The 26,948-nt window shown below is 39.3% G+C and overlaps 1 protein-coding gene across 3 annotated transcripts; it reads left to right on the top strand.

The window, feature by feature from the left end:
- The first annotated feature begins 219 nt into the window (after positions 1 to 219).
- Positions 220 to 26,593, top strand: LOC143856191 (RNA binding (RRM/RBD/RNP motifs) family protein). 3 transcript variants are annotated; one of them, XM_077366314.1, is made up of 12 exons: positions 220 to 3,468; positions 10,512 to 10,612; positions 10,885 to 11,059; positions 11,143 to 11,436; positions 11,530 to 11,623; positions 11,967 to 12,688; positions 13,157 to 13,271; positions 14,096 to 14,151; positions 19,959 to 20,065; positions 20,169 to 20,256; positions 20,462 to 20,538; positions 25,877 to 26,110. In XM_077366314.1, exons 1-12 carry the CDS (start codon positions 3,337 to 3,339, stop codon positions 25,971 to 25,973), a joined length of 2,058 nt encoding a protein of 685 aa, XP_077222429.1. In that variant the 5' UTR covers positions 220 to 3,336; the 3' UTR covers positions 25,974 to 26,110. The 3 variants fall into 3 exon arrangements, with proteins under 3 accessions (XP_077222429.1, XP_077222428.1, XP_077222430.1); XM_077366313.1 differs by lacking the exon at positions 20,462 to 20,538 and having other exon boundaries at positions 232 to 3,468; positions 25,877 to 26,593; XM_077366315.1 differs by lacking the exons at positions 10,512 to 10,612; positions 20,462 to 20,538 and having other exon boundaries at positions 235 to 3,468; positions 25,877 to 26,593.
- Positions 26,594 to 26,948: the final 355 nt, after the last annotated feature.

Raw genomic sequence — 26,948 nt, 5'->3', positions numbered from 1 at the left:
TTCATGGTAGCTGGTGTTTCTAATGCGAATGGGCCAAGTAGTTTTAATGACTCCTGATGGCCTCTAATCGTAAAGGGCATGGTGAATTTAGTGTCAAAGCATTATAGTGCTCATATCCATGCCCCTGGACTTGTGGTGTTAGCACTAACCAATTTTAGCACCAATGAACTTGTCTTTTTTTATAGAAATTGGTTCATCAGAATCCATCTTGGAGGTAAAATGATAATCTCGTATGGAGTGTTGATGGATCTAAGACATGATGAGATGTTGCATTGAAAAGAGAATGGTTGTAGTTATATCATGATGGAATGTTAATGCCTGCAATTTTAAATGGCTTATCGAAATCTGAATCTTAATTTCTAAGTTTAAAATTTCCAAATGTCTTACCATAACCATTTACATGAAATCGATTTTTGTTTCCAATTTTGAGCCACCACAGCCTTCATGTATACTGCTCATTTTAATCCATACTTTCATCAGGTTTTTAGCTTGGATTGTAAATTGCAAGTTGTTAAAGTTAAGGGATCTTTTTCACAGACAAAATAAAGTAGAAGACTTCCTCTGCAGATACCCTTTCTTCTCCCTTTTCGAGATGTACTTTGGCTTTGGTTGAGGTCTCTTCTCTGGTTCAGAATTTTATCAATTTTATTTTTTGAGGGTTCTTTGTCGATTTCCAGAGTTTTCTTAGGTTTAGGAGGCGATGACGGGATGTTTCCTGAGCCAGCCCCTTACCCTTCTTATCCCCTTTCTTGTCCTAGGACTTTCCAGAGGGTTTAGGATTCCGTCTTCTTCAGGATAATTGCTTCTTACAGGGTTAGGGGTTTCTTTCCTTTCCTCAGTTTCGGGTCTTCTCTTCATACGTTCCTTAGGGATTTTTCTTGTATTTCGGGATCCCTATCGATTTTCGGAACACTCGTCGGGTTTTAGGCGACGACGGACGACAACCTCCTGAGCCAAAACCCCCTTTCAATCAAAAGGGATAAAAATACATAAAAATCAAATAACAAAAATCCAAAAAACATCAAAAAACACTCAAAGCGTATTTCGAAAAGCTGTTTCGAACTACGTTGGCTTGATCCCTTTTCACAGGGTACGTAGGCAGCTTGGGATCGTCATCCCAAGTTCAGTCAAACCTTTTCAATAAAATCGTTCAAACTTTTCAATAAAATCCTTTAAACCCTTCAAAAAAATCATTTCAGCATCTGAAAATATCTTTCAAGCTTTTCTCAAAAATACAAAAAACCAAAATGGGCAAGGATGGTGATTGCCAGGTCACTCGGAGCCTTCTTTTCATTTCATTTCCGATTTTCATCGTGGTTTGCCGGTCTTATCGGTTTTCCGACGTTTTATCGGGTTTTGAGACGGGCGATGACATAGCGTGGCCCCTTCACAGGGATTGTCCTCGCTGAGCCCAACGATAGGCTATGACGATCGTGAGACTTATCCGATCTTTAGCGGATCAGGATCACTGAGCTCGATTCCTTTAGAATCGCTCCCTGAGTCTATCGTATGTCCCATTTTCTTTTCCCTGGCATCCTGGGTTGGCACATACCGTCTATTTTCTGATTCCTTTCTTTCCTCGCATCTTTTAGCTTATCATGTGTTTGTCTTTGGTTCCGTGTGTGTTTATTTTCAGCTTGCTTGTTCCTTGTGTGTTTAGTTTCACCTGCTTATTTACTTGCTTAGCTGTGACATTTATTGGCTTACTTATCATGATCATATGCTTAGCTGTAGATATTTACCGCTTTTCTGCTTATCATATCTGCTATTACTTGCTTAGCTGTAGTTGTGCATGCGGATGTTATTGCTTTCCTAGATGTGATGGGTTAGGAGTAGATGCGGTGAGTTAGGATTTGGATGTTTATCTTCTTTTACCCATCCTCGGGTCATGCATGCTTAGATAGACGTTTTTTCGGGGATACTCGTTCCCATTTCACATGATTTTAGCCCAAAACTCTTCAAAATTAATTAAAAATGACATAAGAGACCAGGTGCTTGCACTTGGGCGAATTGGGGGCGCTTAATACCTTCCCCATTCGTCATCAGGCACGGACTTTTGTATCTCTGGTTATCCGTTGCAACAGAGCATTTCATAGGATCCAGGGCCTACTTCCCTGGATGGCGACTCTTCTTTGTTATAGGTACATCTGGGTTCCGGGCCGGTCCTGGAATCGAGAGGTATCTCACTTATATCGCCACCCATGCTGTGAGTGGCACCATTTCGAGAGTTCCTTGGTAGAGCTCTCCTTCACATTGTGGAGATCTTAGAGGATCGACGGGGGACCTCGTGTCCCTCGCCCATTCGTCCTCGGGATCGGGGTCCACAGTGGGCCGGGCCGGGATTCACCCAACTTGTATGGGTCCGGGGGTATGGGCCGGGTCACAAATGATCCGGAATCTTACGTGTCACAATTTGTTGATCCCAGACCCCACCCATATGGATTTTTTTTTTTTTTTTGGGTTATTTTTATTCCCACCACACTATAGGATGATCCAAACCGTCCATGTGATGGGCTATAACGTAAATAGGTTGCGCCCAAAAAATCATTTCCATAGGATGATCTTAGCCCTCTGATCTATGAAGGAATTGCATATTATTATTTATGGAAACCTCTATAGATTGGACAGTTTAGATCATCCTATGATGTGGTCTGTACGGTACTTTCTAAAAAATACGGGACTACAAGGGCTTACAATCTTGATCATTTGGGTTTTCATGGGCAGCCGCGGGTTTACCCAACTCGGCCTAGTTTTGATACGGGCCGGGTCAAATTTCAACTGGTCACTTATTTAGTGACCCAGGCCCGTAATTTACAGGCAGACACTTTATGCCAGGTCTATAAAAAAACAGTAAATCAAGGAGAAGAGGTGTTTACCGGGTTTTATCTTCACATCCATTAAAAGGAGAAAATGAGATATGAAAGTGCGCGAATTTACGCTTACCATAATAAGGGTCCGAATCGATCATTCGCCCTTTTACATCCTTTACATATCACTGCATTAAATTAGGGGCAATGATAAATTCGCACCCGTTGTAGGATAATTTGCAACCCAAGAAACGTTAAAAAGCGTTAGTCTGCCACATACTCTCCTTTAAAGGGGGTGCGAATTATCCTACAGTGAGTGCGAATTAATCGTCGGCTAAATTAGAGGCTTTATCTCATGAAATCTTGCCCTATGCGCCATATACCACCAGCGCAAGCTAGCTTATCCCCATTCTACTCTCGATATATCTCTTCTTCCTTCTAACATCCTCGCGTGTCTATAAATACCAAATGCTACCAAAACCCCCTTTGTAATCTTGAAAATTCAAGAAACCCTCAAAATCCTCTTCCTATGGAGATTTTCTCCTCAAACCCTAGCTCTTTCAAGATGGATCGCAGGTCTCCGCAAGCTTCAAAGCTCAAAGAAACTGTTGCCAAAAAGCTCTTCGATTTCCTTGGAAACTACTCTGATGACGTTCTTGCGGTAATTTTCATTTTTTTTCTCTGAGATCTATATCTTTTCTTTGACATTTTATCTCATTTCTTCTCTCATTTGATGTTTTCCCTCTAATTTTGGGAATCTGATGGTTGATTTTTGAGTTTCTAGTTGTTTAGGGTTTTATACTTATCTGAAACGTGTTGTTTTTCTTTGTTTAGCAGTGAAATGAGAGTGTGATGTTCTTGCAGTGATTGATTGAGTTAATTTTACTAGTTTTTAAAACTCTTCTCTCTTTGTTTGCTTGTTTAATTTCTTTATCTGTCAGACGCTTTTGATTCCCATTCGAGATAATTATGCCGTTGTTTTAAGAAAATGGATGAATGGGAGATGCTGTTAACCTGGTTAGCAGTGAAATGAGTATGTGATGTTTCTGCAGTGATTGATTGATTGAGTTCATTTGACCAGTTTTGAGAACTCTTTGTTTGTTTGTTTGTTTTATTTCTTTATCTCTTACTGCTTTTGATTCCCATACAAGATAATTATGTCATTGTTTTAAGCAAATCATTGGCTGGGAAATGTTGTCAGTCTGGTTAGCATGAAATGAGTGTGTGATTGTTTTTGCAGGGATTGGTTGAGCTCATTTGGCTTGAAAACTGTTTTGTGTTTATTCTTGTTTTATTTATTTATCTGTTACCCGATTTTGATTCCCAAACGAGATAATTTAAGCAAATCGATGGGTGGGAAATGTTGTTAGTTTGGTAACTTCTAATTTGTAGCTATGGGATTGATTGGTTGAGTTCTTGTGATGATTTCTACAAAATTCATACTATATATTTATGTCGTAGGTATGCTAGGGTTTCATCGTTGTATAATCATTTGGAACTGCAGTTCTGGTCTTTTATGTGTTTTATAGTCTCCATTTTGTTTTTTGAATGGTTGTTCTATAGTCCCCTTGATTGCATATTTTATGGTTAAATATTCTGCATTATTATGTATGTGTTTAATTGCTAGAGTTTGTCTGTAATCCAGCATCAGTGTGACTTCTTTTTTCTTTTTTTTTATGTTAAGTTTTAATGTTCTTTATTAATTTATCGACTGAGTTTTCGTTTCTATATGCTCTTTATTTATTTCTGACGGATTATATGGTCTCTAATAATCGGATTATTTCTCGATATTTGCATCGGTTAGCACAACGCAAATGGAACTGATATGGGCAACTAGGCAGTGACACTTGGTTGATTTTGAGGTCATGCTAATGGGATTGGTAGTTCACCAAAGGCCCAGATTGGGGTAATTATAAACCTGTATTAGCGCCTATTTTTTTCCCTGAAGTTCATTAAATATGAAATTGAAACCTACCACAGTGAATAGTTAGTTGTGATACTGATATTTTACCCTCCTGCCGATAGAATGAGAGGGGGATATTTTACCCTCCTGCTGATAGAACGTTGAGCTTTCCCAATCCCATTTCAAAAAACTCAACTAAACTCAACTCAACTAAGCCTTTGTCCCAAGCTAGTTGGGGTCGGCTAATTAACCCTTTAGAAAATTTGCATGAAGAAGGTGAAAGAGTCTACCCGGCTCAAATTGACCAAATCCCTACACTAGTTGGGTTCGTCTACATGATCATTTTCTTCCATTCTTCCCTATCCAAGGTCATGTGCTTCTCTTTTATGTTCCTAGCCCTCAAGTCTTTCCTCACTGTTTCTACCCAAGTTGTTTTCGGTCTGCCCCTTCCGGCACAAGTCACTTCTTCTCACTGGAGCATCCAAAGTCCTACGTTGGATATGCCCAAACCATATTAAGCAGTGCTCTCTCATTTTCTCCTCAATTGGTGCCACACCCACCTTTTTACGGATGCCTTCATTCTTAATTCTATCTTACCTTGTGTGGCCGCAAATCCATCTAAGCATTCGCATCTCCGCTACACTCATCTTATGTACATGTTGCTTCTTGGTGGCACAACATTATGAGCTGTACAACATGGCTAGCCTCGCAGCTGTCTTATAAAACTTTCCCTTCAACTTAGTAGGTATTTTACGGTCGAACAGAACTCCTGAAGCATGCTTCCACTTCAACTAACCTGCTCTTATTCGGTGGTTAACATCCTCTTCAATCTTTCCTTCCTTATGTAGGATTGAACCAAGATAGTGAAAGATATCCCTCTTAGGTACCTCCTGTTGAGTCGAGTCATATTTACTACATCCTCGCTCCACCTCCTTACATTACTAAAGTTGCACTACATATACTCTGTCTTAGTCCTACTCAGTCTAAAACCTTTGGATTCCAAAGTAGTTCTCCATAACTCTAACTTAGCATTAACTCCTGCTTTGGTTTCGTTAATTAATACTATGTCATCTGCAGATAACTTACACCACGGCACGTCATCCTGGATACCCTCTGTAAGTTCATCCATAGCTAGCGTAAAAAGATAAGGGCTTAGAGCTGATCCTTGGTGCAATCCTATTGTAATCGAAAACTCACTAGACGTGCCATCCATAGTTCTGACACTAGTTACTGCTCTATCGTATATATCCTTAATCACATCAATATATTTAGTAGGCACTTTTTTTTCCTTTCAAGGACCCACCACATAACACTCATGGGAACCTATCATACGAAGGTCCTTTTTATTTTCTTTAAATCTCTCCATTAACTGCTTAATCAAGAAGCTAGCTTCCATAGTCGATCGTCCTGGTATAAAGCCAAACTGATTCTCTGACACCTTAGTCTTTTTTCTTAGCCCATGCTCAATTACCCTCTCCCAAAGTGTCATGGTGTGACTCATTAGCTTAACTCCCTGGTAATTGGTGCAACTCTGAATATCCCCTTTATTCTTATAAATAGGTACAAACAAACTCTTCCTCCACTCATCAGGCATCTTCTTAGTCTTCAAAATATTGTTAAATAATCTAATTAACCAAACCAAACCAAGCCCACATCACCCAAGCATCTCCAAGTCTCAATAGGAATGCCGTGAGGCCCCATAGCCTTACGTAATTTCATATTTTTCATAGCTACCCTTACGTAATTTTTCATATTTTTTTGTTAAGTACAAATCCCCATAGGCCTTGCCTCTAGCTTTCCGTACTGCCTTCAGAGCTTCTTTGTTAGCCAATTTATACTTCTCAATCTTCTCCTCATTTCTACACGTATGCAAACAATTATAACATTCCATTTTGAACCTAATCGCCTTTTTGACCTCCTCATTCCACCACCACATATCTTTAGACGGCGGCCCACTTCCTCTAGATTCTCCAAGTACCTCTCTAGCTACTTTCCTGATATAACTAAACATCTCATTCCACATAATATTAGTCCATTTGTCACGACTCCAAGGTCCTTCTATAAGCAGTCTATCCTTAAACATATTTAGTTTTTCCCCCTTTGAGATCATACCACCTAGTCCTCATCTCCATCTTTTCTCTTCCAACATTTAATCCATATATCCAACACCACCAGCCTATGTTGTGTGACTAAACACTCCCCGAGTATGACTTTACAATCTTTACACGCAGCTCTGACATCTCTCCTAGTGAGGATAAAATCTATCTGGCTACAGTTGGTGCTACTACTAAAGGTTATCAAGTGTGAATCTCTTTTCTTAAAAAAGTATTTGTTAACATCAAATCATATGCCATTGCAAACTCCAAAATATCTTTTGCTGCCTCATTCCTGTTGCCAATACCTATCCTCCATGAACCCTCTCAAAATCTCCATTAGTTCTTCCCACATGCCCGTTTAAATCTCCTCCTATAAATAACTTCTCTCCATGTTGTATTCCTTGGACTACTTCATTCATATCCTCCCAAAATTGCCTCTTGACAGAGTCATTTAATCCTCTTTGATAGGCATACACACTAATCACATTAATCTTCTCTTCACCTAATATTTTTAATTAGAATAATTCTACCACCCTTCCTTTTAACATCTACAACCTCATTTATTACGCTCTTATCTATTATAATCCCTACACCATTTTTATTCCTCTCATTCCCTGTATACCATAACTTGAAACCCGTATTTTCTATTTCCCTAGATTTTTCTCCTACCCATTTAGTCTTCTGAAGGCGAGCTATACTAACTCTCCTTCTACTCAGCGTACCAACTAATTCCCTCAGCTTACCCGTTAGTGAACCTATGTTCTAACTGGCTAAACGAATCATCTCTCTTGGACTAGCTTCATCGCCCCTCGCACCCGTACAGTAAAGTGTAAGGACCCTTGCTTATTTTTTACCACACCCGGGCGCCGATGTGGCGCGTCACTAAAGGAGTGACAGTCCAGGACTAGCCTCCTCACCCCGCACCTATCCATGAAGGTGCAAGGACCCTTGCTTATTTAATACTACATCCGAGTGTCGATGCAGAGCGTTGCTAAGAGGGTTACGCCTCGACAAATTTTCTATAGGATTCATTTCATAGAAGAGTGGCAATGTTTACGGCCGGCTGCCAACCTGAAGCCAACCCTCCTCCTTTATCCTGGCTTGGGACAGGCTGTGAAAAACACAGGCGGAGTTAATCCCATTTCAAAAAATAAAAAAAGAAGATGATGGAGGTTGAACTTCTATGAAGGCATTGTTTGCGTCTTGCAGCACTTGTATCTCCACCTCCTATTTTTTTCTGGTTTCCTGTTGATGCCTCTTTCTTTCCTTAAGGTTGTGTGAGGAGTTAGAGAAGGATATCCTTCTTCAGTTTTGAGGTCTTTTTGAAGTTATTACAGAATGCAGTTGAGGTGCATTATTCCCGTGGATGAGTCTCAATGTCTTACTGGACATTGGACAACTAACTGGATTTATATGTTTATATGGGTGGAATAAAATGGCGTGAATAAATTCAACTAACTGCCGTGGAATGGAGTTTGGTTGTGTTCTGGTTTCCTTTTTAGGAGGAAATGATTGATACTGATTAAAAAGGGCACTGGAGATTTATCAAGGTTTGCAATCCTAATCCACATGGCCATGGTCAAGAGACTTAAAAGACACAGTGGATGAGTTTTGTTCACCCATGAATCCATATTCCAGGTTTACCTATTCAGTATTGGAGTGTCCTGAGCAAAGTATGCCAGTGAATCTGGAGGACTATGGCTTACGGTGGGGCCTTATGTCAGAACTCAGAAAGACATTGTGTCATCTACCTTGGTCTTTGTGCTGAGTCGCTACTTTTCCCATCATCATATTCTCCATTTGCCTTTCTTTCTTCTGTTATTTTGATTTAACTGATTAAAAAATAAAATAAAATAATCGTTAATTGCAAGTTGCAACATCGTGCAGCACTTGTTTAATTGTTAACCAATCTTATCATGTAGAAATCATTTTTGTTGTTGTCCTGTGTATTGGGCATTATTGGATTCTGTATGCAGCATTGAGGCATGAATTATTAAATTTCTGCTTGAAATGCACTTGCCTTGGCCTGAATGAAATGCTTTATCACCCGATTATAAAGTTACGACGTATGTTGCTTGCTGAATGCTAGTTATTTGGGCCTGTAGAATTAGGGTAGTATCGACCGATTGCTTTCAAGCTGTATTCTCATTATTGGATGCACGATCATCTGTTTTATATGATTTTACTTGTTTATGACAGCTTTTGATATATATATATATATATATATATATGAGAAAAGTGTAGCGCATTATAACGCCTCCCATTGGTTCGCTTAAACGGGACCCAAACATTTAAACGAATGGGAGGCGTTATAACCACTTAAGCGCAACAAAAAAATGGTGCGCTTAAGCGCACCAACATATTCCTCTCTCTCTCTCTCTATATATATATATATATATATATATATATAGCAGAAGAGAAAAGGAGTGAATTATTTTAATTTCTCCCAAAATTCTAATAGAATTACTCATCACTTTTTTTTTACTTTTTTTAACAAAGGCACCCATTCAACCCACATATTTTCAATCCTACCCCCTCCTTTATGCTTTTTAACAAAGGCACCCATTAAAGCCACATAATTTCAATCCTACCCCTCTCCTTTATGCTTTTTTAATTATGGAAACCTCTATAGATTGGAGGGCTAGGATCAGCCTATGGATTTTACGGGCACAACCTATTGATGTTGTGTGCCATCACATGGACGGTTTGGATCAACCTATGATGTGGTCCGTACAATTCTTTCTCGGCCCGTGCATCGCACGGGGTTTTTTACTAGTATATATATATATGAGAAAGGGGTTCCTGCGCTTGAGCGCAGATAGCTTAGCTGCTCTCAAGTGCTGGAAACAGGGGGGAAGGGCATTTGGGGGGGGGGGGGGGGGGGGGTGATCCAAACCATTCATTTGGAAGGCCCCATCATGGATGGGGTGCCTACCAAAAATCAGCTCCATTGGATCACCATAGGGTGTCCATTTGTGGGGCCAAAAATGGACAGATACTGTTTGTCCACAAATCTGTCCATTTTTGGCCCCACAAATGGACACTGTAAGGTGATCCAATGGAGCTGATTTTTGGTGGACATCTTATGCATGAAAGGGACCATCAAATGAAAGCTTTGGAACCCATCAAAAATGTGGCCCCACCCTCGTTTCTGTGCTCGAGCACAGAAACAAGGGTGGGGCCACATTTTTTATGGGTTCCAAAGCATTCATTTGATGGGCCCTTTCATGCACAGAAACAAGGGTGGGGCCACACTTTTGATGGGTTCCAAAGCGTTCATTTGATGGGCCCTTTCATGCATAGGGTGTCCACCAAAAATCAGCTCCATTGGATCACCTTAGGTTGTCCATTTGTGGGGCCAAAAATGTACAGATTTGTGGACAAACAGTATCTGTCCATTTTTGGCCCCACAAATGGACACCCTATGGTGATCCAATGGAGCTGATTTTTGGTAGGCACCCATCCATGATGGGGCCTTCCAAATGAATGGCTTGGATCACCCACCCCAATGCCCCCCGCCCTCCCTTGTTTTTGTGCTCGAGCGCAGAAACCCTTTTCTCATATATATATATATATATATATATATATGATGTCTCTCTCATTATTGGATGTATGATCATCTGTTTTCTAAGATTTATCTGTTTCTGAAATTTTTTGATTTATATACATATAAGGAATGATGTATCATTTTCCCTTTTCTTTAAGGAGTATATCGTAGTGCTTGTTTGTAATGGAAAGCATCAGAACCAAGCAAGGGATGATTTAGAGGCGTTCCTTGGTGATGAGAGTGGAGAATTTGTAGCCTGGTATTGATTCTTGACCTCTTAATAATTTTTAGTCTTCATTTTCTCTTCTATTTTGACCAATTTTACTCTTGGTCCTTGGATTCTCATTTCAAACTTTTAGTTAGTTGTATACTTGTATCTATTGAGTCATTTTTCTTCTGCTTTTTTTTTTCTGATGTTCTACACCTTGTCGATGGAATTACTACAGATTTTGGTGTTTTTCAAACCTTTTTATTACCTTCGACATCCATTCATTACAGTATTTTTCATGAACTTGCTGTTTTTTCTTTCAGGCTGTGGGATCATCTCGTTAAAAATGTCTCTCTGTCAAAGACACCTTCTGGCTTGTCAAACCTTAAAGAAGTTTCTGATACAAGGGGCTGTGATGATGATGTAGAAAGGAAGCAGGGAGCTACTGTGTCCAAGGATCTTCAAAATGATACTAGTGGAACTTGTGATCTCCGGATGGTATTATCTCCTGTGTCTCCTTTGTACTTTAACAAGTTGTTTAGTTTGTTGAATGAGCTTTATGATATAATTGTTCTTTGCAGTCCAAGGATGGGAAGAAGTTTGTGCCAGCAACCTTTTCACATGAGCCAATTTACTCAGATGCTGTGGAAGTTTCGGAAGACTTTGAGCGTTGGTGCCCTGGTGTTGATGCCCCTTTAAATGAGGTGAATGCTGAGGAAGTAAGGGCACAAATTTGGACAAGTGAAATTCCTGAGGAAAGAACTCATAATAGCCATAATGAAGCTGTAAAGTATGGGTCCTCGAGAGAGAGATCCTCCCCTGGAATTTCAGCTGGTGGTGAGCAATGCCCGCAATACGAGAATCAATACAATAAGGTTGACAGAGCTAAGCCTCCTGTCTTAGTTTGTCATGTTTATTGTTAATAAGGGTCCCTGGTCTAACTTCAGCCATTGCATATCGTAGAACAGATAGTCATCAGTAATTACAATGGGTCATCTCATCCGTTTCTGAACTCCCCAAAGGAAGAAAAAGTTTTGAGCAATTTGCAGTCTGTTGTTACAGGTAACGTAATTATACTGTATTTGATTTGCAAATATTCACAGAATCACATGCTTTGTATTGTGTAGGCATCTCTTTTTATTTTATTACAAGTATCTGCACATGTATGCTTGGATTTAAATTTTGGGAAATTTCAGTAATTTCGCTAGAATTTTTGGAAAAATACTAAATTTTTGAAAAAAAATTGAATTTCTCGAAATTTCGGATTTCACGGAATTTCGGTTTCGGTCCCAACCGAAATCTGAAGATTTCGGATTATATTGCATAGGCCTTTGCACATGTTAATGCATTCCCATGTGTATCTATGCGTGTACATATAGATATTTGAGATTGTTTCTTCCTGCAGAAAACCCTGAGTCTAGGCCTCTTTCTACAACAAATGGTGCTGGGTCGAGGGGTTTTTCAAGAGCTATGGATACTGCTAGGCCACGTGGTAATGTCTGGGACAGATTAGGGAAGCCATGTGAAGACAAAAATATTATGGTGGGAGACAAAATTTATTCACATGGTATTGATATCATTAAGAGGAGAAAAATGGAGCAGAGAGGGGAAGGACTTGACAAGCAAAGTTTGATGGTGGTTGTGCCTGATGGCAAACTCAATAGAAAGTTAATGGGGGAGATTGCGGTGCTTGGTGGCAAGGTTATCCCAAACACACTCAATGATGCAGGCAATTCTGGGCGGAAGAGGCAACTTGGTGAGACTGGTTCTGGCAATTCTTTGATATCTTTGCCCCACTACAGGGATGGGCTTGCCCAAGATAAAGAAGTATTTCAAAGATTGAAAGGATCATCATCCGATAAATATAACAACTCACAAGGCTTGAATAATTCTGATAGTAGAAGCTCAGATTGCCTGATTTCTGAGGTCGCATGTAAGCTAGTGAAATCTCCCAATGCAGCTTTCAACCCTGGGCCCTCTAAAATATCTCAAGGTCAGATGAATAGGGAGGCTTCAGTGGCTGCAACTACTCAGACACCAGTCACATTTAGTAGCTCATTGCTGGCTAAATCAGATTCTCGTAGTCATGCAGAAAGTGGGCATGCCAATCATAATCCTGTGAAAGATGTAAGACTGGAAAAAATCCACTACTTGAAAGCCAATTTACCAATAGATCTTGTTGAATTATATTGAATGTCTGAGGTTGCATTCTGTAACTTGCTAAAAGTTTGACCAATTCTTACCAACCCAAGAATTGTAATTGAAGGGATGATTTGTAACCAATATGTTGGTTTCATTATCATCTTGATAGAAGTTCTCTCTCTATTCAAACTAATATTAAGTGTCAATGGCCTCTTTGGGCACCTCTAAAACTTGTATGCATATAATCTTATATGAAATATGAAATGGTTGGGAATTTCAATATGATTGTTTGCAAATAATGGTTATAATTGTTTTAGTGGTGATCTAGTTAGTGGGTTCCAAAGAGGGCTTAATGTATCATTTCTAAATAAGATTAGCTTAAGGTAATTCTATTTCCAAATAAGGACCAATTTTGTTGGCATCCAAAGAGACCCTAAGACTCTTCTCATGCAGGAAGTGTTCGATGTGAAGCTAAGATTGCGCCAGATTGAAATGGAAATGAGTAAGCTTCGTTCAAAGCAGGCAGATATGAACAATGGGTCCAAACTCAATGGTTCGTTAGGTTCTGGTAAGTCTTATGTTTGCTCTCCACATTTTTTTAACTACTTGCGTCATTTTACCCTAAACTGTGGCTGGTTGATGTTTAAACCCTGTCATATAGCGACTTCTGTAGCTTTTTTGTACATATTCTACTTTTAACAATGTATAGGATAAGATGATGATGTGAGAGATGTTCTGAGACATTGTTGTCTAGATTTTGTGATAGGATTTTGACAGCAGATATTGGAACATGTAAGAATTTCAATCGAATTACTGTTGTCACTATAAATCTGAAAAATGAATTGGACCAACTCTTGGCGTCTTTGGGTCCAAGGAACCTTTTGTAAATTTGTTGTTTATTCTCTCTCCTGTCCTCCACTTCCTCACAAAGAATCCTTTGGTCCTTTGGGAAGCAGAAGGTCAACACTGTCAATTTGGAATTTGTTATGCTTGGGCAGATCTGCTTTATTTTTTCATCTAAATACAATGTGGTTGATGGCCTCCAGCTATCTTTATATAACTGCTTACATAAATTTGCTTCAAGATTTCAATCTCAAACCTGCCTGATAGGCCTAGTTTCTGATGTTTTAAATCATTTTTTTGAACAATTTTTAAATCATTTTCAGCTTCTAACAAATGTTGGTGCATTTTTTTGGATTACCTTTCCTAATCAGATATCTGGAGCTTTTTTTCTTTGATTTCTGAAGTGGATTTGCTTTCTACATCTCATAAGCACCTATTACTGTGTCTTGTGACGAAAATCCTGATGACACTGATTGATCGCTGGATGTTTTGTATGCTAACAAAATTATCATTAATAAGCAAGTAATCTTGTTGATTTTGCTTTTGCAGGTGCACAGAATCATTTCGAGGATGATATCGAGTCAAGAACTATTTTTGTGACAAATGTAAACACATGGAAGCATCTCTTTGTGTTTTGGCAGTTGAATCTTGGAGTCATTCATCTTATTTAGCTTGATGATGCAAATCCTCTTTTGATCTTGTGTAGCCTGCTAGCTTTGAGAACATTAAGGATATATGTCTTGCAGGTTTTATATGATAGCAGTTTTATGCCTTCTTAAACATCATATTGCCGGACCAATTGTTAGATTTAACTGATTCAAATTTTAAAAGGCAACATCTCTTTGAGGATTTTCACTCAAAATTTATTTAAGATTACTTGGACTATGCCAAGCTAGATAAATTGGAACTGATTCTGGGATATGTTCAGCAAGGCAAGATGTTTCTCACTCTACACAGCCTAAATGTGGACACGCAAGGGTGTTAGAGATATATTATCATTTACATATTAGTTCCTCTAAGTGCAAAAGATAAACGCTCATCTAGATTAGTATTAATATTTGAAATAATAGAAACGATGAGAATAAATAAATCCAAGTTGGCTTAATATCATGTCATGAATCTCTGATGTGTGACCAACACAAGTTTTTTAAGATGTATCCTAGTTACATAGAGATCACCCTTTAAACACTGCTAGTGTTAGATTATGGACTAGGCCAACTTTCATGGGAAAAGTATGCAAAGTAGAAAAATTGCTGTAACTTAAATTCGTAAGCATATATTTTCCCAGTTAAACTGTATAAATCTATCTCGCATGGGAAAAGTATGCAAGTAGAAAAATTGTTGTAACTTAAATTCGTAAGCATATATTTTCCCAGTTAAAATGTATAAATCTATCTCGCATTCATGTGCCAAGTATACACTTCATGTCTATTAATGCTTATGATAAACTTCAATATATTATGCTACAATTTTCATTATGTCTTGTATTACTTATCAAGATAGTTTATATGGAGTACAATTTTTTGCTTCAATAATAGTTTATATGGAGTACAATTTTGTGCTACAATTAACATCATGTCTTGTATTACCTATCGAGATATTTTATATTGAGTACAATTTTGTGCTATTGGATGATGTATGTCAAATCTGCTATTTCTAATTTTGATATCATTATAATCTACTAGCAGACTTGAGACCTTTTGATGGACATCATGTTTAGGTAAGATCCTCATCGTGGACCATCTTTGCCATAGACTTAGGGTAATTGTCAATCATTTTGTGTTATGCTTTGTTGATGCAGAGATTTGATATTATGTTCTTGGACTCTTCGGAATGAGTTGGGCTCTTCCTAGCCATATCGCTGGTATTTTTTAGTCATAGGTCTATGCTCCTTGATTAGCTACCACACTTTGGTTAGTTTGGAAGGAAAGGAATGTGAGAGTTTTTAAAGGAGCCTCTAGAAGTGTGCATACTATTCAGATGCAAATCTTCTCAGTTTTTATCCAGTGGACATCGAGCCTTCCTATTTTGAAGGGTATCTCAGTGTTTTCTTTCCACAAATCTTAGGAGGAGATTTGGTTGAGTAGATGTAGAGGTGCATCCTCTCCCTAGGTGGGATCATGGTTGCCAGAGCGGGAATCGAAGGCTCCCGGAATGGTCGGAAGCGGGAATCATGAAGTTGCCGGAGAGTCGCCGGAGATTCGTCTGGGATTCGCCGGGGAATCGCTAGGAATCGTTGTGGAGTATGAAATCGCCAAGGAATCTCTGGGGAATCGCCGAAAAATCGTTTTTCACATAACATTAAATCGCGGTTCCCAAAAGTGGGAATCACGTTTCCGGGGAATCCGAACTGGGATTCCCAGTTTTTGGGGATTCGAGAAGATTCCCATTTCGGATTAGCGAACCGAGAAATCGTGGTTCCCCACTCCCAGGGGGGGAAGATTCTTGCTTCCTTGGGTGGGATACTCCTCCTAGGTTAATAAAGCTGAAATCTAATGGTTCGAGCCTTGGAAATCCTAGGTGGCATTGGAGGTTTATCGAGGAGAACTAAAACATGGTTAAATGAGCTTTTTTGGGTCCTATTGGTTATAAGGACTCTTACCAGATGGAAGTGTAGGCTCTTCTTTAGTTCTTTATTGAATCTACCTCATGGATCAGACTTTGTTGGGCTACCTTATCATGGAGGGTGATGCTCTCAATGTTGTCATATGGTGAGAGATGGAGGTCACTTCCATTGGAGATACGCAGATGTTGTTTAAAAGATTTGGATGTGATCAAGGTGACATAGTCTTTTTCCATCAAAATCACTTAATTTTTTTTTTTTTTGAGTTATCAGTGTTTTCAATAGCCCCCACACATGTATTTCGGGTATTTTAAGTGGGGGGCAAGTTTTTAAGTTATTAGAGGGTATTTTAGTCCAAAAGTGTTAGATTTTTTTTTAGGGTTTTAGAATGTTTTGACTCATTCTTTTCCCATAAATATGTAGCTTTGTGGCATTTTTCTTATAGCTGTGATGATGGAATGGTGAATGAAAAATATTTGAAGTTTTCCCTCTTGTGTGGATGTGATGCCTACTTGTTGCAAAGTTGTGATGCCTAGGAACCCCTTGGTGCGATGCGTTGGGTTTTAGTTGGTGAAATTCATGTTTTTTTGTGTGTTTTCCCATAAACTACTTCCCAGAAACCCCAAACCTTCATTAATCTCACCCAAAATCTCTCTTGCATTATTTTCACCTATCTTCTGCACAAAACTCCCAAAATACACATTATAAAAAAAAATTCCTACCTTAGAAACATCATTCAAATCCATCCCTATCCCACGCGTATCATGCTTTGCCCTAAAACTCATGTTGCACCTTCTCGCCGTCATTCGACAACTTTCTGGCATATTATACGCACCCCTCCAAATGTATCATAAACCTCGTAGTCTTATTTCCCAAACCTAATCATGAATTTTAGAACCCAAAACCTTAATTTTCATGCATCTGTTTCACTCATATTCCCTACCACCATAGTTTACTCCAGCCTAGCATCCTTCGACAACTTCTCGACTTCTATCAGCATACTTCTAAACCTACCCGTAAGTCTTCTTTGAGGTCCAGTTGTATCAGAGCGAAGTATATGTCCCTTCCTTTGATCGTCCTGAATCAAATTTGGTATCAGAGCGAAATATTAGTCATTCCTTCGATCGTCCTGGATCAACCACTCCATGCCCAGAAACTATAGAATGAGACACATCATCAAGTGTAATAGAAGCACTAGATGCTGAATTAGAGAAAGAAGAGAAAATAATAGACTCGCCAGTCATGTGAGGAAGCCCCATAATCAATTATCCGTGAAAAGGATTGGGCAACTGAAAAAGCAGAAGTACTGAGTGAGCGAGAGTGGCGGTATGCGCAGCTGAAGCAGAAGGTTGTTGGAGAAGTTCCTCGCACTCTTCTTGTGAAAGAACCTTTATACTGCCCCAGACGTAGGGTGTGTTGCATTATCAATGGAGTCTGAGTCAGTGCTAACAAGCACGAATGCTTGGCTACCCCACTCTTACTTTCCAAACTTCAACATTTATCTACAGTATGATTTGTTCTCCCACAATGAATACATTTCTGAATAACTCTTCTACTCAGTTTGAAAACTCCCTCGCATAATTGTGGACTCCCCAGAGTTGACTCCCTTTTCCTTGCCCGCATTCTCTGTTTTGCCACTGCATTCCAGGTTTTGTTGTACAGAGTCAGTAAAAATCCCTTTGAGTCTCCCGAGTTATGATCGTGTTAACCGAGTACTAAGCCGCGTCAACCGCTTTCTTGGCCGCATCCGTGCCTAGTCGACAAGGATTTTTTCTTGCCCGCATTTTGACCCTCATCCGTGTTTTTAAACACTGCCTACTACAGCTTTCCCCTGAATCTCTGCCCCTACCGCGACCAAAGGAGCCACAATCATGGCTATAAGTAGTAGATACAAGGGCTGGAGACTCTTGCTGTGACAGAAATCCAATGAGAAAGACACCCCAACACGTTGCAGGCGTGAATACACATTTTATATGGATGGAATGCTATCACTGGCCAAAAGTTGTCATTTTATTGACTGATAGTTAGCATTCAGCCCAGACATGAATTTAGCTACCCGGCTTCCCAAGTAATTCCAAGTTTGTAGAAAGTGGATGATATATGTTGAGCTCTTTCCACATGCATTTAAGAGTACTAAAATACTCACCTAAGGATTTGTCTTCTTGTTTCAACATAAGAATATCCTTATATAACCGTTCAAAAAAAAGGAATATCCGCATATAATTAATAAATCTTGGAATTTTTTTAATCTTGAGAATATTGTTCTTCTAAAGCCTCCCACACAGCTTTAGCAGTGTTACAAAAAAAAAATAACAGTAAAGCTAATAGAAGCTAATAGAGGTCTCCATACTATATAACAGCCATGTCGTAATCAAATAGTCATCTTTTATCCATCCATCATAGTCGTTGGCAATAGGAAGTAGGAGGATCAGATGTTAAAAAATTTAGCATACCTTTGACACCAACAAAGATCGTAAAAGATTTAGCCCACGCCAAGTAATTTTGTCCATTCAATTTAACAGATGTAATTTGTTGGCCTACCGACGAATAACCAAGATGAACAGGTTACATATGTAATTATACTCCCAAGAAGAAATAATAACAGATCTGATCACACAACCACAGTTCTAGTAGCCGCAACACTCACAAATCACGAATAGATAGTCAAACCAGGAAACAAACCATGAGCAGCTCATCACAGGAATACAACAGATCTGATACGCACGAATAGGCCATGATGAACACATGACAAGCAGTAGTATGACTGTCATCTAGAGAGAAATTGGGATATTTAATCCCACACAGCACAAGCACAACAGTGGACCATCACTGTCATTGCACAGTAAAATGAAACCTTGGATAAGATCTGAATAGGCATGAGAGAAAGTAAAGAAAAGATCAAGAGAATGAGGACATATATAAGGAAGGTAATCAGATCAAAAAAGGTGTTGGAACTGGACAACATGTTTTAAAACTGTTCTTGAATTTGTAACAGTTCAAGAAGAGGCCAAATTTAAAATAAGGTGTTGCAGATGTGGTTTAGGTCAGTTCTTGGATCTATTACCTATCAAGGACTGTTCCCAGGAAAGAGGAAAGGGAATACGGCTGTCAGCAGAGATCTTGGATATTGAAAGATCTCAAAAGTTTTCAGATTTGGTCGGCCAATGCATTGCCATTATGTTTACCATTGGACACAACCCCTCAGCTTAATACTCACAATTCATCACACTTTGACAAGTGTTAAGCTCTTTTACATTTTCACATTCATCTGTATTAAATCTTTGCGTGCCTTGTGAAAAGATGATGTGACATTAGGTTATTTGGCATCCAACAATCACGTACATGCAGTTTTCTTCATGGACGGACACCAAAAAGATGCTCTTTTTGCATTGCTTTAAAAAAAATGTAAAGAATGTAAGAACATTGGTACCGTAGAAAATGACATTTTATGTACAAGGAAAGACTGTGACTTGCCCATATGGAAATGTCCTTCATTGGTATAATGACCTTGCCTTCCTGGATCTCCTCCATTCTGAGTAATATGACTTCTTAGCCTTTCTGGATTGTTCTATATATCTTTTCTGCTCTTCGTTGATCTATCATGGTCCACCCGAGCATGCTTCAAATTTTCATCTCACATTAATTTATATTTCATGGATGTCATCCTTTCAGACATTTGTCTTTCACCAGAGATTCTGTGTTTCTTCTCGTTTCTCAAATTTGAGATGTATAGTTGTGATTACTTGCACTGTCTAGTGCATCTCAGGGTTGCAGCTCTTTGAAAAACTTGTGATCACCATATCCACTTGAAAATCTCCAAACAATACTAACTTGATACCTTTTAACCAGGTGCATTTTGCAGCAACAAAAGAAGCTTTATCATCACATTTTTCTAAATGTGGGGTGGTGGTTAAAACTATACTGCTGACTGACACAGTAACCGCTCAACCAAAAGGGTAAAACATATCTAGCTTTCATTGATCCTTATTGCCTTTATGATTGTCCTTTGATACCTCAGGTCTAGGAAGGATAATGATGCAATTTTGTTGTTTATTTCAGGGATTCGTTTGTTGTTTTTGCGAGCAAGGAGTCGGCTGATAAGGCAATCACATTAAATGGGACTTCATTCTTCTCCAGGACTCTAAAGGTAAGGTTTTACCAAATCATCCGTAGCTAGGACCAGGTTGATGTATTGACTGCATATGAATAATACTTGTTACCATGTCATAGTCACAAATAATCAATTTTCAAAAGCTTTAGACTTGAGAATCAACTGTATTGTAAAAAACTAAAAATTCAGCTGCAATCCTCGATTAACAAGATCCTCTTTGTTCCAATCTACTGTGATGTAGGACCACTGCCATGGGAGCAGACCTGGCTGCAAGTGGGATTTTCCTATTGAGCGCTTGATTCAAGCTTATGTGAAATGGTTTGAGTAGTGCATAAAAAAACTGATCGAGCCAGTTCTTAACAGACTTGTGTTTTAATCATTAGTTGATTCCTCTTTACCGACAAAAACCTGTTCTCGATAAAATATATAATTTCGAACACAGGTTTTTTATGGTCCAAGTCTATCTTGTCGTTATCTCGAGTTTTTTTCCTTGGTTAACAATAATTTTTGCTTTTTGAATATCTGCGGGTTCATCAATTTTTTCTCCGCCCTCATAGAGGGAAGGTCCCTAGTTGTGGCTTTAAAGCTCGCTTCCATGGAAGCTAAGTTCTTTTTGCTTCCCAAATTCAGCAGAAGCCCGCTTTCCTAAGGAATGTATTAAAAAATGAAGGCTATTTAGAACTTAAAATCTCATCTTAAGTTTCAAACAAAGCTTGTGATTTTTTTTCAAAAGCTTAACATTTAATCCAAATGAAAACATAAAGCTTTTACAACTATAAATCCCTTAAACTTATATTCTGATCAGATGTGAAGTCCTCATTTAACTATTTGTAATCCTAACCTACATTAACCTTTCCTTTTTAACTTACTATAACCCTATCTGGTTTCATATGGTTCTCTTTCGCTTCTAATGAGGCATACATGCTTCGTGTTCACTTCCTTCGCTTCTAATGAAACTTGCATGCTTTGTTTTCACCTCCTATGTGTCACAGGCTCAGCAATTCCGTTAGCGAAAACTGTGCGGCACTTGTACTTAGCACCCCTATCTGGTTTCATATGGTTCTCTTTCGCTTCTAATGAGGCATACATGCTTCGTGTTCACTTCCTTCGCTTCTAGTGAGACTTGCATGCTTTGTTTTCACCTCCTATGTGTCACAGGCTCAACAATTCCGTTAGCGAAAACTGTGCGGCACTTGTACTTAGCACCCCAATGCTTAGCACAAGTCAGTCTTCTACTCAACTAGTGCAACACTAAGAATCAAAGAACACACTTCTATTAGTTGAAGGATGTTTACAACTTTCTGAGGTGATTCACAAATGAGGGGTTCTACCCCTTTTATAGGCATAAGGGGAACTTTCTAGACCTTGTTCTACATATTTCTTCCTCTAGAGTATTCTAAGGATATTTCAAGTACATTCTTTACAAAATATCTAAACCTCTTGTAGAATATTCACATGCCTCTACTTCTATAGCTCTCTACCCTTCTACCAAGTTCTAGAAGGTTCTAAGATCTTCTACACAATTCTAGAGATATGCAGGGGGTTCTAGAATTTTCTTCATGATTCTATAGAAATCCACAATGTTCTAGAATCTTATACATGATTCTAGAGATGTCTAGAAGTTTTTAGAATTATCTACATAATTCTAGAGGTGTCTAGAAGTTGGTAAAATTCTTCTTATAACAATTCTCCCCCACTTAAATCTGGCGACGCCCTCGTCGCTCGTTCTTCCTTGAACCTCTCGATCGCGTCCTTGAACTGCTGTAGTGCGTTCTCAGGTTCCCGACTTGCCTCTCTGTCTAGTAGGTTCTCCCACTTCACCAAGTACTCTTTGTATCTTGGAATGCCGGATCTTCGTACCTCCCGGTCACCAAAGATGTAGTTTACATTTTTGTCATATGAGGTCACTATGGCTGTTGGGAATCTCCTGGATTCACCCCGGCTTGGATCTTCCCCATCGGCATGATAGGGTTTTAAAAGACTAACATGAAAGACCGGGTGAATCTTTAGCTCAGGCGGCAATTAGAGTTGGTAAGCGGCTATGCCTATGCGCTTAGTTATCTCATAGGGACCTTCGTATCTCCTAGCCAACCCCTTGTGCCGGTTCTGTTGTAGACCTTCGGTGTGCTAAAAGCTTTACTAAGACATGGTCACCCACTTGGTATTCCACCGCACGCCTTTTCTTGCCAGCGCACTTTTTCATTTTCTTAGATGCCTTCTCTAAGTAGGACCGTGCGATGTCTGCTTGTTCATGCCACCCCTTGGCCATTTTATAAGCAGTTGGGCTCCTTCCCGCGTAACCCATTTTTGGAAACTTGCTATTGCTTGTCCCGAAAGTAAAAAAAGTGTAGCTACTGCTTGTGGCGTTAGAGGCTGTTGTCCTGTGGCAAGCTCGAACGGACTGTGGCCTGTTGACTCGCTTTGCTGCAAGTTCTAAGAGAATTGGGCAACATCTAACAACTTGGCCCTCTCGGTTTGCTCAGCTGTTTGGGGATGATAGCTGGTAGAGAATTTAAGATCCGTTCCCATGAGTTTGAAGAGTTCCATCCAGAATCGGCCAGTGAAGCGTGAGTCTCAGTCACTGATGATGGATTTAGGAACTCCCCAATACTTCACCACGTGCTTTAGGAATAGCCTAGCCGCTTTTTCTGTTGTGCACTTTGTTGGAGCCGGTATGAACACAATTCTCCCCAACTTAATTGTCATAGGAAGAATTCTAGCAACTTCTAGACACCTCTAGAATTATGTAGATAATTCTAGAAACTTCTAGACATTTTTAGAATCTTGTATAAGATTCTAAAACATTGCAGACTTCTTTAAAATCATGAAGAAGATTCTAGAACTCCCTGGATATCTCTAGAATTGTGTAGAAGATCTTAGAACCATCTAAAACTTAGTAGAATAGTAGAAAGCTCTAGAAGTAGAGGCATGTGAATACTCTACAAGTGGTTTAGATATTTTGTAAAGAATGTACTTAGAATATCCTTAGAATACTTTAGAAGAAGAAATGTGTAGAAAGAAGTCTAGAAAGTTCTCCTTATGCCTATAAAAGGGGGAGAACCCCTCATTTGTGAATCACCTCAGAAAATTGTAAGCATCCTTCAACTAATAGAAGCTCTTTTTATGAACTCTCAGTGTGTTATTTTACTCTTAGTGCTTCACTAGTTGGGTAGAAGGCTGACTTGTGCTAAGCATTAGGGTGCTAAGTGCATATGCCGCACGGTTTTAGCTAATGGAATTGATAGGCCCGTGACATGTGGCACTTCACATGTTTATTCTTTTCCTTTCTCATTGTTTCCCAAGTGCTTTTCGCTTCCCTGCATTTTCTCTTTCTAAGATCCTTGCTTCACATGTTTATTCTTTACTTTTCTCATTGTTTCCCAAGTCCTTTTCGCTTCCCTGCATTTTCTCTTTCTAAGACCCTTGCTTCATGCATCTTTCTTCCACTTCTTGCACTAGCTTCCCACTCAGGCAACTATGGTTTTGAACTAAGGTTTTGATTTGGCATTTGAAATCTGGCCAAACTTATACTTTGGAAAGCTGAGTTAATTAATGAGTTTTTGCACAGTGATAACTCTGACTACAGGCACTTTTGTTAAAGGTAACATTTATTAATCATAAAAACCCAGTTACTGGAACGGAGACAAGATGTCTCCATACACCATCAAGTTCAGAAACCAAACCTGCTGCTACAACTTATTGCAACAACAGTAGCAGACCCCTATCAACGATAAACCAACCCCACAAAAAAACGAAATAAAAAAACATTTAAATGATCAATTGGCACTATTTCCATCTCCTTCCTATCCGCTCCTTTGGGTAATTGTTGGCATCTTCATTAGCAGGCTGGCACCTATTCTGAAATTTAGGCCCAGCCAATGCAACTATGTCCTTGATTTCCGCAATGATGTCCGCCAATATCGATGGTCCGGCCGCTTTGTTGCTTGCCCGTGCCAGTGCGTTTGTCGAATCCCCATCTATGATTAACGGCCTGGATCCATGGGTCGCAAACCACCTCCAGCCCCACAAAAGAGCTCTAGCTTCCACTCTGCTGTAATTGCATACACCGGCTGACCCAGAGAAAGATAATAAAAGACACCCAATGAAGTCTCAGAAAAGGCCGTCGATGCCCCACACCCCGGATTATCTTTTGAGTTTCCATCAAAATTTATTTGATCCACCTGGCAGGGGGCGGACTCCGCCTTGGCATTACTTTTGACCTTTTTTCGAAAATAATCAGCTTCCAATTTCTAAGGATGTCACCCACTATAGCTAGGTGTTTCCTCACCCCTTCTACTCAATGCTGTAAGATTGGATTTGATATCAAGCGCTATTCTTCCCCAATCACGCTTTTAATCTATAATCCGAAGGACAGATCAGAGGCCCTATCTGGTTAAGCGTCATCATCTGCTTGTATTTCTCATTATTCTCCCTTTATAAAGATTAGTTAGTAAGGGTCATGATTACAAGTAAATAAATGGTCAAAATGGAAATTCTTTTCAAATCCAGTTCTTTTATTCTATAGTTATTCAAAGATAATTTCAATTTTGAATGAAGTTACACGACACAGTTCTTCTACTATTACTTTACTCATGAGTTGCTCACCGAATCTCTTGATTCGGCATCCCGACATTGGTAGATGTCATAGATGATAAATCAATCTTTTTTCCCCTTTCTATATGTGCTGAATCATCACATACGACACTAACCTCCATAGAGTCCGACTTGCTTCACTGAAAGGCCCGTTGGCCCTATCCTAGAATTTAGTGATCCCTGGCTGCTACTATCGCATATATGGATAGACAAAACTATTATTCTTAAAAACTCATGTCGCCTTTAATCTTAAGAACTCGTGTCACCTTTACAGCCTGTAGGTAAAGGGAGGAAATGGCTAGACACCATTGTCTTTAATTGGTGGTGTAGAATTCATACATGGAAGCAATAATAGGATCCAATAAGCCAATCACTAACTTCTAGACAAGAAATAAACATTGACACAATCCTCATTGTTGCACTAACTCTGACCTCATGTGTTTTCAAGTTCCAATCTAATCGTCTATGGCATCCAGATGCCATTGACGATATTATGACTATCTCAATTCCTGTATATTTGGTCTTTTTTCTTAATGTCAAAACACCTAGGTGCTACCTTAGTTTCTATGGTCTTTTTTACTTAAATGGGCTTTGGAACGTAGCAACATACCCATGGCTGGAACATCAAAAAAGCAGAAGGTTGTGGAAGATGTCAATATTGCTTTTAAATGAGATAGGCCTCCATTGTTTGATATTCCACTTTTTAGTTTTTTGGTTTATCAATTCTTATTGCTATACTCGGTGTTTCTGTGGTTGGATTGTTTGAAAGGTGTTGTAGAAGGTTGCTGGAAAGGGACAGCAGGAAGAAGTTTACAGTTTTTACGCTTTTTTACTTTTTGGTCCTGGACCCTCATACTATGTAATTCTGGTGGGACCATTGGTCCCCATGTATATTTCATGGTATGAATATAATAGTCAAGTTTCAAAAAAAATTATTATTGCTATACTAAGATATCATCAATAAAACAAAGTCATCAAATGATATCTCTGGATAAGAGTTTTCAAGATGAGATATTGATAAAATGGTCTTATTTTTTCATTGCTTATGTATACATCTTATCAGGTTATGCGAAAAGCAGACATTCCTGCTGGAGTTACAGTTCCTAACCAGCAGGTGGCTAAGCGCTTGCAATTGGGGTATTCTCTCCAACCCCACATAAAAGTTTCCCTCCAGAGACCTTATCCTAGCTCTCACCTACAATGGCGGCGAGACCTGCCAGCAAATGCTGAGAACTCAATTTCCGATCAGGCGGGCAGAACTGCTGAAAGGGGGGATGTTGATTTCCAGCCTTCAACCCATCTGGTCACATATGTGAAAAGCAAAAGCGAGAATTAAGCAGTGAATGCTCTATTCAGATCTATAACAGAGTTTCTGGTTTCGGGTGTTCTGGAATCTGGAATAGGACGACAAGAGGGCAATGATAACTGTAATGTTGCCACCCTCTAGAACCATTTGCTATATCCCTTTGTTTGTAAATGGTTATAGAAATGGAAATAATGAAATTGTTTTCCACAATGCTTTTACCTGCATCACTTTTGATTAGAAAAATGCTCCAAGTACATTGTGGTGACTCTTTTCAAACTTCTGCTTTTTGGGCTTTCATGTGTGCTGTGGTAAGTCTCTTTATCTAACTGGAAGTCCGTCCCATTATTAGATTTTTTGTTTATTTTTTTCCGACTTAAGATTACAGAACAATACCTTTTACCAATTGTAACAGAGGTTCAACACTAGTCGGGCACATTATAATTGATCCTGGGCCCATGGATGGTTCTATTTCTATGATTGTCCTCGAAATCATGTGCGAGAAAGCTGGAGACTCGGTGCCGAAAAAGCAGTGGATAGGAAAGGAATACACAAACTTAAACTTGGGTTGGGTCGGGTTGAGCTCTCTCTTAAAAATGAATTTAGGAATCAACCCGAACCTGACCCGATGTTATGGTAAAAGTTCAACCTGAATTCCCCCAAAATCGACCAGCCCCTGAACTTCAGGCCTGTTTTTAAGTACTTTTCGGCAGTGCTTGTGCACTTTTTCGTTGTTAAGAACGAGAACAGATAGAGTGCTTGTGCAATCTATCTGTTCAGCTAGCTGACTTGCCTTCTCCCAAAGCACTTGGTTCAACGTACTTGAGCCATG

Source organism: Tasmannia lanceolata, unplaced genomic scaffold (genome assembly GCF_043159265.1).
Source record: "Tasmannia lanceolata isolate RefF3 unplaced genomic scaffold, GAP_Taslan_0.1 ptg000023l, whole genome shotgun sequence".
In the NCBI taxonomy this organism is placed as follows: Eukaryota; Viridiplantae; Streptophyta; class Magnoliopsida; order Canellales; family Winteraceae; genus Tasmannia; species Tasmannia lanceolata.
Note: the sequence above shows the minus strand (reverse complement) of the source record. Positions and strands in the feature narration are given on the sequence as shown.

Excerpts from the sequence above, each read along its gene's own strand:
- LOC143856191 (XM_077366313.1), top strand. The coding sequence starts at position 3,337 with ATGGAGATTTTCTCCTCAAACCCTAGCTCTTTCAAGATGGATCGCAGG. Across the intron at positions 11,060-11,142 it reads GAACTTGTGATCTCCGGATG|TCCAAGGATGGGAAGAAGTT; the intron begins GTATTATCTCCT and ends TGTTCTTTGCAG. Across the intron at positions 20,257-25,876 it reads TCTTCTCCAGGACTCTAAAG|GTTATGCGAAAAGCAGACAT; the intron begins GTAAGGTTTTAC and ends ACATCTTATCAG.